Source organism: Malaclemys terrapin, chromosome 1 (assembly GCF_027887155.1).
Source record: "Malaclemys terrapin pileata isolate rMalTer1 chromosome 1, rMalTer1.hap1, whole genome shotgun sequence".
In the NCBI taxonomy this organism is placed as follows: domain Eukaryota; kingdom Metazoa; phylum Chordata; order Testudines; family Emydidae; genus Malaclemys; species Malaclemys terrapin.
Window position 1 is genome coordinate 25205114 of NC_071505.1, and position 15505 is coordinate 25220618.

The window sequence follows — 15505 nt, forward strand, 5'->3', positions numbered from 1 at the left end:
ACCCACGAAAGCTTATGCTCCAATACATCTGTTAGTCTTAAAGGTGCCACAGGGCCCTCTGTTGCTTTTTATTAATTTAATTAATTAAGATATCCTATCCTATCTCCTAGAACTGGAAGGGATCTTGAAAGGTCATCAAGTCCAGCCCCCTGCCTTCACTAGCAGGACCAAGTACTGATTTTTTGCCCCAGACCCCCTAAGTGGCCCCCTCAAGGATTGAACTCACAACCCTGGGTTTAGCAGGCCAATGCTCAAGCCACTGAGCTATCCCTCAGCACTTTGAGTTCATTTGATGAAAAATGCTATATAGGAGCTTATTATTATTATTATTATTATTCTCATAGTGAGTTAATAGAATGTGGGAACAGACAGTATAAAGATACTAAGATAAAGCTGCTTGGCAAAACAAAAAAGGTAGATAGTTGGGATAGAAAAATCACAGCTTGTTATATTTACTGAGGCGCAAGAGGGATAAGTCAAGATGAATCTTTGTCTTTCTATCTAAACTTCTTTTATTTTTATATTCTGTATAATGTAAAACCATTCTTTCCTATAGCTAGTTAAACTAAATTTTCCCCAAGCTGGGGCTAAATTATGACGCAGTTTTGCTAGGAGTGCTGGGAAGAAGCTCTTAGGCCAGTTGCTACCATTAAATAGTATGGCATCTATTTTCAACTTAGGCATGTGCAAGTGTATGCAAATAACTGCATGTACTTGTTACGCACAGAAATACCCAATGCACATATACACACGAGATATTTGTGTATACACATGCCCAACATGCTCATGCACACAGGCCAGAATGTTCAAAGAAATTGGTCTAAAGTCAGGCACCCAAAGTTATTTTTGACATGTAACATAAATAATTGGTTGATTTTAATGGCTGGGAAGTCAATGGGATCTGTGGGTGCTCAATACTGTCAATCAGGCCATTCATTTATGGCAAATGCCCAAAAATGGATTTGGGTGTCTGACTTTAAATATTTTCTGAACATTTTGGACTCATGATATTCATGTATAACTTGGCTGTACACACTTGTATGTAAGTATCCATGCCAAATTAGAAAATCTGACTGTGTATGTTAAGCTTCCAATTCCCCATCTGTAACCACTACTCTACACTCTTTACAAAACCAAGGGCTTGATCCAAAGCCCATTGTTATCAATGAAAAGAGTCCTGTTGACTTCGTGGGCACTGGAACAGGCCCTGTGGACCCTGTTTCAGGTCCAAACACTCACTTACTCACTAGCTGTATATTTAAAGAAAAAATACTGAGCCAGATCTTCATTTATGGCCATAGAATCTTAAATACAGCTGAGGAGGAGTACAAAGTACCCTTTCCATTCCACCAGTCCAGAAACTGCTCTTCACCAGGTTAATCTCCCTAAATCTGGGGCTGCAGTAACCTCCACTAGCTACAAGGGAACATAACAGTTGCCAGGGTTTACTAGGGCAGGGCAAAGTCCTGGCCATGCCTCCTATGCCTGCAGCGAAGAGGAGGGGTGACAGCTGCTCTATAACACCTCTGCCTCCTGCCATGCAGAAGTGATTCTCCCTATTTCCCCAAGATTTAGGACTGGTTTGTGCTAGAGCAGCCAGAGTATGGCTCAGTATGGGGACCATTTTGTCCAACACTGACAATAACAAGATTATGTTATGCCCCAGGGAAATTTGAGTTTTTCAACTGATTTGATTTTGTTCAACTGTGTATTTTTAATGCTAATTTGTGGCAGAAGTGGAAAACATTGCAACACTGAAAGTTTCTAATGTAACACTACGAAGTTCATTCACACAACTTTTGTCTATTTAGATATCTAGAGACAAAATAGCTGGAACTAAACAGGACCTAATGACCCTCCTTGACTTCTTCATCTCTAAAACTATAATTACCAACATTTTTTTACTGCTTTTTATTTTAGCAACAGACATATTACAAATACGCTGCAGAGAGCAAATGCAATTCTCAGTTGAAGTTTCCTTATCTCCTGGAGTAATGTTGCATGCACACTTATAGCACTGGAGATAACAAGCACTCACCCTTTAGGCTGGCTCTCAAACTCCTCTGCCCACTGCTCCTGGGTATTCTCAGTGGAAAGATCCACATCTCGGGTTGTGGCAAAATTGAACTCGCTGCCTTCAGTTCCATGGAAATAAATGGAGTTTCCATCTGATTGACAGCTATGCTATAGATAAAAGGAAAATGCAAGAGATGGTTGTTTAATGTTTTTTGTTTTTAATGACCGCTGTCTTGCTCATATACAATCAGAGCTCAGAGGAAGTCATTAAATTATTTAGCATGGACACCTGAAACAAAACAAAAAATAGTTTGTTCATTCTTCTTTATCTTTCTTGAACTCCCAGTTATTACTGCCTCTCAAGATCATATTTTCTATTTTCTTCAATTTCAGTCCTCTGTAAAGTGTATAACTTTGTTTTCATAACAATAACAATTTTAAAGCATTACATTGCATCTATCTCAGACCAAAAATCACATTCCTATGTTCAAATAACTTAGTAGTATATTAAATCTAGGGTGGATGTTTTGCCTGTTTAGAGGTTCAGAGACATGTCTTGAGGCAAATTCCAGATCTTCTTTGCCTGAATATTTGCCAACGGAGTATTGTGGTTTGTTATTATTATTAGTATTAATGATATTAAATAAATAAATTAGATTTAAATAACATAACTTTTGGACTTTTGACATTTATGAATGAAAAAACTATTGCATATGTTTATCAAATGTATTATTTTCTGTCAGCACCATGTTCCTGAGAGTCTATTATTATTATTATTTTTTATTACAGTAACACACACAAGCTGAACTGAGATGGGGGCCCTCTGGGTTGAGCTCTGTATAAACGCAAAGCAGGAAGCAGTCTCTGCCCTGAAGAGCTTGCAGTCTAAAGAGACTGGGGGAAGGAAAGGGTGGGGAGAAAAAGGAAACATTATTATTCCCAGATGGGAACTGAGGCACAGAGAGATTAAGTGAGTTGCTCAAGTTGACACATGAAATTGGTAGGTAGCAGAGCTATGAAATGAACACAGATCTGAATCCCAGTCTGAAAGAACATCCTTTCTCCAATCTTTTTAATATTCCCTTTCTACAAAATACTCTTGGTCTGTGAAAGATGCCTTTCATCTGCATTAAAAATTCAGAGCAAAACAATATATCTTTTCTTCTTTCTGAAATCCCAGTTTTGCTGGTGGCTAAAATTTCCCAATTTCTAGTGACTGGATGAAAGCGGGTAAATTTTCAAAATGTGAGAAAGTTGATCAAGGAATTTAGTAGCATATAATTTCTGTTATTAAAATAATTAGTTTAAAACACTTTTCAAGAGAGCCTTGGGTATATTAAAAACTGAAGGATGAAACAAGAATTGGTTAATTAGAATAATTTTCCATTCTTATCACAATTCATAAGAATGAGATACAATAATGAGATTTCATACTCTGGGAATTATTGCTGGATGCGAAATCACATTGACCTTTTCAGTATAATCTATGCTGGCTCCTCTAACTCAAACCCTTCATAACTGGTGACTGTGTCTGTAAAGGGGGATGAGTATGATGCCCAACTAAACTAATAAGAATGAAAAAAGGTCAAGGTAGTGCCAGGGTAATTCCATAACTTATATAAGATATAGGATGTGGAAAGCAATGGAAAACTGCACAATATTTTTTTAAATAATTTCATAAGAACAAAGTAAAAATGATGATGCTTTGTAGCATTCCACAGCTCATCTTCACTTTAAATTGAGAGCAAATTTAAATTGAAGAGAGTTTGCCAATGATTTTCAAACTTGGGTACCTAAAGTTAGGCAGTTTAATTCATATTTAGGCTTGTAAATAAGAGACCCAATATTCAGAGGTGTAGAGTACTTGCAGCTTTCATTACTAGAGAAGTAACCATATCTGAATTTAGCCCACTGACTTTTTGGTCTAAGGGCATGCAGATTCTTGCTATATTTATGTTGGGATGACAGACAGTCAGATTCAGTGCAAAATAAGAACTACTCAACTTCATGTAGAGAACAAAACATGGTATAAAGATATAAAGAGAATTTCAGCAGCTGAAATAAGTAAACTTCTGTGAATATATTTAGCCCCAAATAGAGGTCAAAGCAATTATGAGATTTAGAAATGCTGATAAGCCATGATCTATGTTTACTATAGAAATAACAAGAATTCTACCATAAATACACAATAATGCTTGAAACAGTCAAAAAAATACCACAACACTTTAAATATGGGACAACCCAATGTACTTACAACTGAAAGAAAAAAATTATTTTCACTGGGTTGTGACACAAAGTATGTATTGATAGCAACTATTACCTGAACACATACCTCTCTGAAAAAGCATCCCTTGTACTACATTGTTATTATATACTACATTGTTATGAAATGTATTTTGCTCGTCTATTTTAATATCTTTTATGTTTGCATATATTGCTCACTTGAGACTTAAGAGTAAAATTCATTTGTTTATTTTGTTACTTGATTTTCAGTATATCCATTTGCAGAATGGGGAGGAAGCTGGCCATTTATCTGTCATTCAATCTGCCACAAAATTCTTTTTTTATGCTCAGGAATAGTGAAAATGAATATACAGAATGAAAATTAATCCTTAGGCTGCAGGATCCAACTTTTCAAGTTTGTACGGTCTTGTTTTATCTCTTACTAAACAGATAGAACTTAAAGTAGAGAGAATTATCTACTATAGTTGCATATAGACACTGGAGCATCATTTATAGATCTAGTATATTTCTCAGTTGGCAAGTTACAACCAAGCATTCATTTGATAGCTGACTATACCATTTGTAATTACTTACTTGATGAAAGCCAGCAATTAAAATCTACCTCAAACAGATGTAACCACATTAGCATTTAATGGCTAGTATGTCCTTCTGCAGTCTACAGTAATATTTATTATGGTAAGTGTGGCGGAGTTTCCATTAAAGTAGTCTGGATAAGTAAATAGTCATTTTGACTACAGGGTCAAAAAAAAGTCATTTATATTGTGATGTACTGCAGCTGTGTGTGGAAACATTGCAAAATTCAACAGGACACAAAGCTATAACTTATCTAATTAGGTCTATAAAACTATATTTTTACTTTTAGATAAAGCTATGTTGTGTCTGTGGGGTGTGTGTGTGTATTCCATACTTATTTTAGGTGTTAATATACTACACAACTCAAATTGACCTTTGTTCAGGTTAACTTTGGCTGTAGTCAACTTTTTCACCTGTGAGACAGCTACACGGGAGAGAAAGTTTAAACTGAGGCTTATGGGTTATTGTTATTTGAGTTACCAATGAAGCCAAAGCCCATGAAAGGGAGTGGCAAAGATGTTCAAAATTGAGGCTTGGATTTTTAACAGAATCTAAAGGAGTCAGGTACCCCTATGCCATTAAAATCCCTACTTGAGTGTCTAAAGTTGGGTACCTAGAAATCCATACTGGGGTACCTAAATATACGTGGCCTGGTTTTTAAAGGCACTGAACTCCCATAGTTTCTATTAGTCACAATGGAAGCAGTGGGTGCTAATCAGCACCTTTGAAAATCAGTTCAGCGTGTGTGTATTCTGTTCAGAGAAAGATGTGAACTCCATTGATTTACTGATTTTTGGTCTTGATCTGAGCCTTCAAGAGCCTCATTCTGACCTGCCATGTTATCTGTGAGATTTGTTTTCCTTATATAATCATCCTCAGTTTGTGCTTCATTTCTGATTTACATGTAAAGTTTTTCTTTTTCTTTTATCTTTCAAGTTATTACTCTTAGTGCTTGGTATTGCTCATTTTTGTTTCTGTTATATTCAATTCATAGCATTTTGAGCCTTACAAAAACACTTAACTAAATTTTCAATCAAGCAAAACTCTACCAACACACTTCCGTTCTGACCTGCACCATCCCCTCCAACAATGTCAGTTTGTTCAATCATCTAACAGACTGCTGACTGTGCTGAATTACAGTGTGCATTTGTGATAGGGCTCACTGTATACTCTGGGGACTAAAGTAAGACCATGAAACTCATTTTCTCTTTTGATCAAAATAGGATTTGAATCCAGGCCTCTAGGAGTGAACAGTTACTGTTTTAACTAATATTCTATGTCACCTCATTCCCAAAGTACATATTCCTTGTCAGGTTGTAATTATTTGCAGTATTTAAATCTAGTTCTAATGGGTTTTATATTAAAGAAAGAAAAGTACTAAAATGTCAGCAATTAAGGTATTATGAGCCAAATCCATAACTGGTATAATGGGAAAGCATAATTCCACTGATGTCAATCGAGTTGCACCTGCTTTTTACAGAAGTTTATTTGGCCTTGCGTTTATGATACTGGACATCTTTTATCTAAATTATCAATTTAAGAGTCAACGTTCTCAGTTACATTTTGACTTATACTTTTTTGAATGTGTATGCAACATTAGATTAAATTGCTAAATAATATTTGTAATTCAAGAGACCATATGACATCAGAATATTTTCCTCTGTTGTTATGGAAGCACCAATTGCAGTTCCATAGTTAAGGCTGAGTTGAATTTAGCATTTAAAGCAGGGATTCAATCACATACGAAGCATACACCATATCATCCCCCAAATTATAGCATTCACTGAGTACAAAATCAATTTTCTGATAATTTACAAGTATATGTCTTAGTTTATGAGTTAAAATTAATTTAGAAAATGGATACTTTAAGAAATTAAAAACCTGTGTCATTCCATAGTTTTCTTCCAAATTATCTTAATAATAGAATAAATTATTCCCATATAGTTCAAACTCACTGAAGTTATGTGCCTAGGCTACTTCTGAAAATTTTGTTTTAGGATTAATGGTCATTTTTTGTTATTCTTCATAACTGAAAGTTTTTCTTCAGCAGAGGCTGACAATTTAATGCTCTTCTACAGAAAATTCCATTACCTCTCTTAATAAACCAGCCACCTCCTATTGTTCTCAATGGAAGTGAGGCTACCGGGCTGTCATTAGCAAAATTGTGGATTTCAGAGTGGCCTTTGCCTTCCATGGTTGCCAATAAGGAAGCCATGCTGTCCTCAGGGAAGATGGCAGCCCCAAGAAAATGAAAAATGAAAAAAATCGAATATATGTTTAAAAATCAATTTAATTTAATCTGGTACTATAAATACCCATTACATACTAATTGCAACTGTATGGCTATTGCATACCATAAAGGCAAAATTAAGGTTGCTTGGGTGTCTTAGCTGTGCATTCTCATACCTCAACATACATGGATTCCTTTTCAGTTTAACCTTAACTCTGAATTTCCTGAGTTTCTTATGCATGATTTTTAGTTAATTACAACATCCCTGTAATGCTTTAGTGCTAAAGCTACTGGCCTGTATTCAATATTGACTCCAGTTTAACCAAGGTTTTGTCTGAGAATTTTTTTTTTTTTTTTTTTTTTTGGTACGTAAGTTGCTCCATTAAATCAGTCCTTTAAATTGCAGCTGTGGTATTATGTTAAGTTGTGTTATGTTGTATCACATGGCAATGCAATATGCAATGGCTAAAATCTAAATGAACAACACATTTTTGGAGTGGATACAACTATCAGTTTGTCTAGCAAATACTAGCCCACTTTTTGGCATATTATCAATAGACTAGGCATCCCTCTAAAAGCTTATAACTTGAATTATCCATGGGTGTTTCAAATCCAGGAATAAAAAAATCTTCCAAAGCACAATATGAGGACATTAGATAATCATTTGAAGATAGTGACTATGGGAAAGAGCACAGAATGGTTTCAGAATCCAGCTTTTGAGAAGAATCTGTGTTTGATCAATCCTGTGTTACTCTATAAGTTACAGTTTTTAGATATTATATCAATGTCTTTCACCCAATTTAGGAAGATCTCTCCAGGAAAACCTATTGATTTTCTGAAGGTTAGAAAAGTTTCAATTAGGACTGTTCAAATCTGTTGGATTTCAGAGGCAAATGACAAAAAACACATGTGGTTATTCTCATAATTGTTTTTGTATAACTACGGATTGGATCCAGGGCCGGTTCCAGGCACCAGCCGAGCAAGCTCATGCTTGGGGCGGCAGATTGTACAAGGCGGCATTCCGCCCAATCCTAGGGCAGCACGGCCGCTTTTTTTTTTGTTCTGCTCCAGCCACCCTGTAGGGGGCAGTGGCGTGGAGGAGGGGAGCGCCCTGCAGCAAGCCCGGCAGGGCAGCCCGCGTCCTTCCCTCCCAGCCGACCGGAGTGGCGTGAAGCCCTCCCGGCAGGCAGCATGGCAGTCGGGGCCGCGAGGCAGCGCCCCGCTGAAGCCCTGGCCGCCCCTCTTCTCTCTCTCCCGCTCCCTCCCCCTTCCCCTCTGCTAGCTGGGGCACATCTGCAGTGCAGGGAGTCCCCTGGCTCTGGCCGCGCTGCAGGGTTGTTTTTTTTTTTTTTCTGCTTTGCCGTTTTTTGCCGCCCCGTTTTTTTTTTTGTTGTTGTTGCCTGGGGCGGCAAAAAAGCCAGAGCTGTCCCTGATTGGATCAAGGCTCAGAACCTAACTTAAGAAATATCCCCAGATTTTTGCTATCACTGTGTCCTTCTTCCTAACCCTAGTGCGACACTATGTGACATATACATATTCGCATAAAGAGATATTGAGTAAAATTTTCAAAAGAACTGAAGTTCTTTTGTCCTATTTTCAAAAGTGATGTAGGCTATTAAATCACTTATACGCTTTTGAAAAACGTACTCATTACAAATGATTTGTATTACAGAAATATCTAGAGGCCTCAGCTGAAATCTGGGCCCACTGTGCTAGGCACTGTAAAAATACAAAGTAAGGGACAGTTCCTGCCCAGAAGAGTTTACAGTCTAAATAGACAAAGGGTGGGAGTGGAAACAGAAGCACAAAGAAGTTACACAGCAGATCAGAGGACAGAACCCAGATCTTCTAACTTTGAGTCCAGTGGCCAAGTTACTGGATCATGCTGCCTCTCAAGATAAAAATATTTGATTTCAGTTTTATAAGTGTGGTACAGTAACACTCTGGTTTACATAGGTCTGCAGGGACATATGAAACTTTCATAAAATAAGAGATCAGTAAAACTGGGGGATTGTGCAGGAACCCATTACAAGACTGGCAGGGGAATGGAGAGACACAAATTTGGATTAAAATTTGGGGTTCATAAAAATCAGGCTTCTTTCCTATTTGTTCATGTCAAAAATTGTGACTCAACAAATATTATCGTATTTCCCTGATTGTATGGCTTTCTTTTGCTTGAAAAGAAGAACACAGTGTAACTAAGTGATACAATTTTGCCATTCAGAAAGCATCAACAGGAAACATCAGTGCTACATTCCCCAGGGTAACAGATTTTTGGCCTCAGTTGTGGATAACATCTTCCTGAGGTTGATCCCCATATGCCGATGTAAATGTTAGTGGCTTCACCTCTGTGCTTTTAAAGTATTCTCAGTCACCTTTACCATTATTTAATTAGGTTTTTATTAAAGATGAGCACTGATGCACCTCTTCGTAATATCTCTCTGGGGCCTAATGGCCCTGATGATTCTTTCAGACAGCTGTAGCCTCACAATTAAATGTTTGGCAATGTTGCTTACAGTGGAATGAATATACTGGGCATTTGGGCAATGCCAGCTTGCAAAGGGCTGGTGGCAGATGGAAAGAAATCTGCCCAGTATGCCTCACCTTTCCATGAGAAGAGTCATCAATTTCCTCCATTAAGGAGTTGTCACTCGGCCCACCCAGCTGGAAGAACATTCCGGATACCCAGGCTGGCTGGTGGTACACAATTCAAATACAAAATGCACTTTAAAAGGAAACTAAAATATTGTTTGTAGGCCAACTGACAATGCATTACTTTGACCGCAGCCAATTTTTTAATGACTGTAATATTTTAAGTGATTATTTTTGCCACTTCAGATTGCTCCTTAGAGACGAGAGGTTTTTTTTAATTAAAATCTAGGCAGTGCAAACAGATGAGATTTGAGAAGCAGAGGAAAGAGAAATGGAATGAAGAAAATTAATTAAAGCTGCGTTATTGGCAGAGTCATAAATTAGACATTGTGTCTTGCTGGGAATGAGTTATGTTGGATTTGGAACTTTAAGATTTTAAATGTGATAGCAGGTAGGTGGATTGAACTGATGTTAATACAATTCTAATTCACATACAATTTCTTGCTCTGCTAACATATTTAAAGGTATAATTGCCATCATTCAGAACTAAGCAGTTATATGATTTTGACTATGAGGACTTCCAGGTTGAAGACCTTCTTACATCTAAAGGAAATATTACTATAGGATTGGACAGATTTCCCCATTAGGTAAATAAAGATTCTAACATTTTCCACATGTTAGATTTTTAGATAATTTACAGCAAGTTACAAAACTGAAAACTAGGCTAAGAAAGCAGACCAGGTGCAAGCAGGGTTACAGTGCACTTTCCCATTTCAAAACAATAGATTGAAACTTGCTCTGTAATGTGATGAGAGGCAGTTTATAAAGTGTGATTTTGCTCATCATTTCCTGTTACAGATTGTCATTCAAATGGTAGCACTAGAAACAATTTGCCTTTTTATGAATCAAGCAACATTAATTCTTTGTGGAGTATTTTATGATGCATGTATAAATTGACTGTACAACTAATACATTGCAAACTTGGGATTAAAACTATTTTCAGCAATGGTTTGAATGGTTATTTAAATGGTATGTGTGCAGATGTGTTAGAACCACTGATGTTTTAGTATTCCAAAAGTGTTATTCTACAGTAGAGAGCCTGATTTTGATCTTGCTTACCCGGGTAAAAATCAGAAGCAACTTTATGGAAGCCAGCATAAAATGATGTGAAAGGAGAATCAATCCCAGTAGTTTGATCTCTTTTACATTTCACCAGTGTTACTTCATATTGCTTATATTATGCTGTATCAGACAGTGAACTGTGAAGGCCAGATCCTTTGTTGTTTACAGTGACTAACTCAGAAGCCCGACCTAGGGGTTGTAAAGCTAATGAATCCAGCCACTGGAGATATCCCCAGTGAAAGAGGATTGACACAGAACTGGAATATCAAGTCTATGCCATTCACCCTCACAGTTCTAGTGTACATGGCTGGACTATGCTGCTCTCTAATTATTCTCAGCTGTCAGAATGGCTCAAGGAGTCATAGACAGCCAACTGTAAGGCCTGGTTTACACATAGTTATTGTACCAATTTAACTATTTTGGTCAAGGTACTGATTTTTTTACCCAAATAGTTAAATTAGTAGAACCCGTCATGTGAACACAGTTATACAGGTATTAAGGTGCCTTATACTGGTACAGCTTATTCACATAAATAAGATATACAGGTATAAGCACCTTAACACCTGTATAACTGCATCCACACTAGGGACTTGCACCACTTTCAAATTGATATAGTTAAAGCAGTACAAAAACTGTGTGTGGACAAGCCCGTAGTTAGAGCAGTCCTGAGGCTGCTCTGATTTCTCTTGGGGGGTTGAGAATACAGGAGGCACAAAGGTAGATTCAGTCAACGTTGTCTCTTTCGCTCTTTTCTTGCAAGCAAACACAGCTAATACAGATCAGAGACTTGGTTCCTCAACCTACTGTTTGATATTTTTAAAAACTACAAAGGAAATATACAATGTTGTTCATTTGAAATAAATAAATAGAGTGTAATCAGTTCACAATGGTAAAAATATATTAAAAAGGTCAATGCCAGAATGTTGGTGGTGAAAAAGATCACATGATGAAAAAAATGTGTCACTCACACTGCTTAATTGAGGGCTTAATGAAAATTTGGAATTCTGATCTGGATTTGCTATTGTGGAGTAGTTTAGCCAGTCTTTTTGCCAGTGTCTTGTGAATTTGCATGTATGACTTCTCCACGTGCTGACACCCAGCAATGCACATTCAGGAAAAAGATGTGGAAAAATCCCAGATCTAGGATTGTGCAAATCACTAAAGCACGACGAGTCGGGAGCAAGGACGTGAGTCTAGCCAGTCAGTTGATGAAACCGCCACATGTGGCACAGTAACTGGCATATCTTTGTCATGCATGGCAGATGCCTGCTCAATTAAGGAAGAAATTGTGATTTACAGATGTACTTCCAAGGTATTTTTCTGAGTGCAAACTTTGATACACGCCCCCGTTGAACTGGCACATTTTTTAAGAATTTAGATTGGAGTGAATGAAGTCAATCTTCATTGTACACACCATGCCTGGGCACACATGGCAGAAATATTCGGAAAAGCATGCAATGTATGTACAAAACTGTTTCATAATTAACAACATAGGGGACATGCACACCGGGAGAGTATCCCACAACAGGGGGCTCACACTATCCTCAGGTAGATAATGTTGATGCCCTGAACATCTCGCCTGAAACCTACCAGCAGAGGTTCTGCAGTGAGAATTCCTGTTTGGGGCTAAGCCCCAGGCCATTGCCCAAAGTCTGGAGGAACATTGCTGGTGGCGGATCCAGCCAGAGAAATGCACGGGGGTTCAGGTGGAGGAGAAGATCATCATTGAGCTGCTCATGCAGATCCTCCCCACAAAGGTGTGAGAATGGGTGGTGAGAGGCAGTCCCAAAACTTTGGCAGAGACCATCGCTCTGGCAGAGAATTATCTGATGTCCCATGGGTCCGAAGTAGAGACACCAAAGATCAATTCAGCACATCCCCAGGGCCCATACACTACGGAGCCTCAAACCCAGCCGAAGGTGTCCTGGGGAACTTGGACACCCAACCCAATAGAAAGAAGTACAAAGACCTTGAGAGGAGCCCAGAAGCCCACCCTCAACTGGCAAGGAGGGGTCTAGGCCTGGCAGAGCGACCTCAACCAAAGGGGCCAGTCTCCTTGGGAGAATTAAGGACCAAACCGCATTCTACTGGGGGGCCTGTTTCGCATCAGGGCAACAAGTGTATATCTACCCTCAACTTAATGAAGTAGTATTGGCAGATCCTCTTGATGCCTGAGGCGAACGAGAAGACCGCTTTCTTCACTCCATTTGGATTATATCAATTTAAGACGATGCTCTTTGGGCTCCATGGGGCTGTGGACACCTTTCAGCGGTTGATGGATAGAGTGTTGCAGCTGTCTGGATCATGTGCAGTGCCCTACATCAAAGATATTACCATCTACAGTGAAGGGTGGGCTGACCATAAGGCACTTTACAGTACAGTACTACTACTACTTCTTTTGTATGGCAATAGTGGAACAGTGAAAGCAACAGCACGACTACAGTTAGATCTTAAGGTCTCTTATCCAGTCCAGAGCAGAGGGGGTAGTCATGTGAATGGCCGCAACACCTCCAGGATGAGCTCAGACAACAGTACTCTTAAGGAGGCAGGATTGATAGCCAACCCAGCCAAGTGCCGACTGGCCACCCAGGAATTCACCTACTTGGGATATGTAGTGGGAGGGTGACAGTGATGCCCTCTCATGGATAAAGTCCAAGCCCTAGTGGACTGCTCCACCCTTTCCACTGAGAAGCAAGTTCATTCATTCCTATTGGCGATTCATCCCAAACTTCACCACCCTTGCTGCTCCCTTAACAGATCTGATCAAAAATTCTGCACCCAAAAGGATCAATTGGATGACTAACTGCGATGAGGCATTCAGAACACTGAAAAGCCAGTTGAGCCAGGAACTCGTACTGTTCCATCTAGATTTCACAAAGCTGTTTGTCTTACAAATCAATGCATCCAATGTCAGGCTCAGAACTCAGAGGAGAAGAACATCCCACCATTTTCCTCAGTAGAAAGTTGTTCCCACAGGAGATTGCATACTCAGGATTGAGGAGTGAAATTCCAATGTCCTGTGATATTACTTATGGGGGCATATAACTGACCATGCACCAATCCAATGGCTGAACTTCATGAACAATCAGAACCCATGCATCATGCAATGATACCTCTCGCTGAGGCTGTATTGCTTCCAAGGTGTCCGACTATGCAGGTGTAGAAGATAAAAATGTGGATTTATTTTCATGGAACAGAGGAGACCCAGAGCAGCTCTATGGCACCACAGCTTAGGGTCTGAGGGAGAGGGGGTGTGATGGGGTATACAAACCCCACACTGGGGCCAGGTAGCCCTGCTCTTACTAGCCTGCTGAGCATGCTAGAGTTGGAGGAATGGGTTAAAAGTACTCCGAATCCCAGACAATGGGTGGTGGGAAGACTGCAGGAGAGAAGAATCCTTCTCCAAGGAGGTCAGACAGAAGGTGGAGCCTGAGAGGGGACCACACAGCAGGTAAGGCCCTCTGCAGCACCTTCCCCAACCATCACCCACTTTAAAAAGCAGCAGGTGTTGCAGCGCTCTGCTCATTTGGGAGCTTATTTGTGAAGCTATTGCCTGATTGGACTACAGGAGCCATGCCCCAAACAGAAGGGGCATATAGGTAGGAAGTAGCCAGTGATGAGCTGCCAAAATCTGAACAACTGGTTCCCTCCTCATCCCACAAGGGGGTCGTGGCCCACCCCTGCCCCCAGGGTCCCCTGCCCCATCCAACCACCCCTTCTCCCTGTCCCCTGACCGCCCTTGGAACCCCTGCCCCTGACTGCCCCCTGCAACTCCATCCACCCCCCCTTCTTCGTGACTGCTCCCCCGGGACCACTTGCCCCCATTCAACCCCCCTGTTCCCCGCCCTCTGACTGCCCGACCCCTATCCACCCTCCCACCCCCCCCCGAACTCCCTTGCCCTCTATCCAACCCCTCCTCCCCTGCTCCCTGCCCCCTTACCGCACTGCCTGGAGGTAGCTGGCAGCGCTACAGCCGCGCCGCTCGACTGGAGCCGGGCCATGCTGCCGCCGCACAGCACCTGGAGCACCAGGTCAGGCCGAGCTCGCAGCCTGCTTCCCGTGAATCAGCTGTTCACGTGGGAAGCCTGGGAGAGCGGAGAAGCAAGCGGTGGCTTTGCGCTCAGGCCCAGGGAGGCGGAGCGGAGGTGAGCTGGGGCAGGGAGTGGTTCCCCTGCGCGCCCCCCCCACCCCGGTGCGGGCAGCCCCGCCGCCCCAGCTCACCTCCGCTCTGTCTCCGCCTCCCTGGGCCTGAGCGCAAAGCTGCCGCTTGCTTCTCCACCCTCCCAGACTTCCCGCGCAAACAGCTGATTCGCGGGAAGCGGGGGGGGGAGGGGAAGAAGCAGGGCAGAGCGTTCAGGGGAGGAGGCAGAGGCGGAGCGGAGGTGAGCTGGGGCTGGGGAGCGGGGAGCTGGAGCACCCACAGGATCGGCGCCTAAGGTGCTACATTTGGATAATGTGCTCCTCGGTCACTTCAACTTACTGGTTCAATTTAGAAGCCCTTTTAGAACCGGTTCTCCCATGCAGGACAACCGGTTCTAAAAGGGCTTCTAAATTTAGCAACCGGTTCTCGCGAACCGGTGCGAACCGGCTCCAGCTCCCCAGTGGAAGTAGCCCAGGGTGGCAGATCTAGGCTTTCTACGGGGAGGAACCTGCCAATGTTACTTCCCACAGGGCTCTGGGCTGGGATCTGGTGGGCCCCGGTATCTCTACCGAGCTCCACTAGCCACT

The 15505-nt window shown here is 41.0% G+C and overlaps 1 protein-coding gene across 1 annotated transcript in view; it reads right to left on the reverse strand.

The window, feature by feature from the left end:
- RELN (reelin) overlaps positions 1-15505 on the reverse strand; it is a 446977-nt gene that overhangs the window by 172232 nt on the left and 259240 nt on the right. The window contains exon 11 of the mRNA XM_054017864.1: positions 2039-2184. Coding sequence (XP_053873839.1) covers positions 2039-2184 — 146 coding nt within the window. The remainder of the gene's footprint in view (positions 1-2038; positions 2185-15505) is intronic.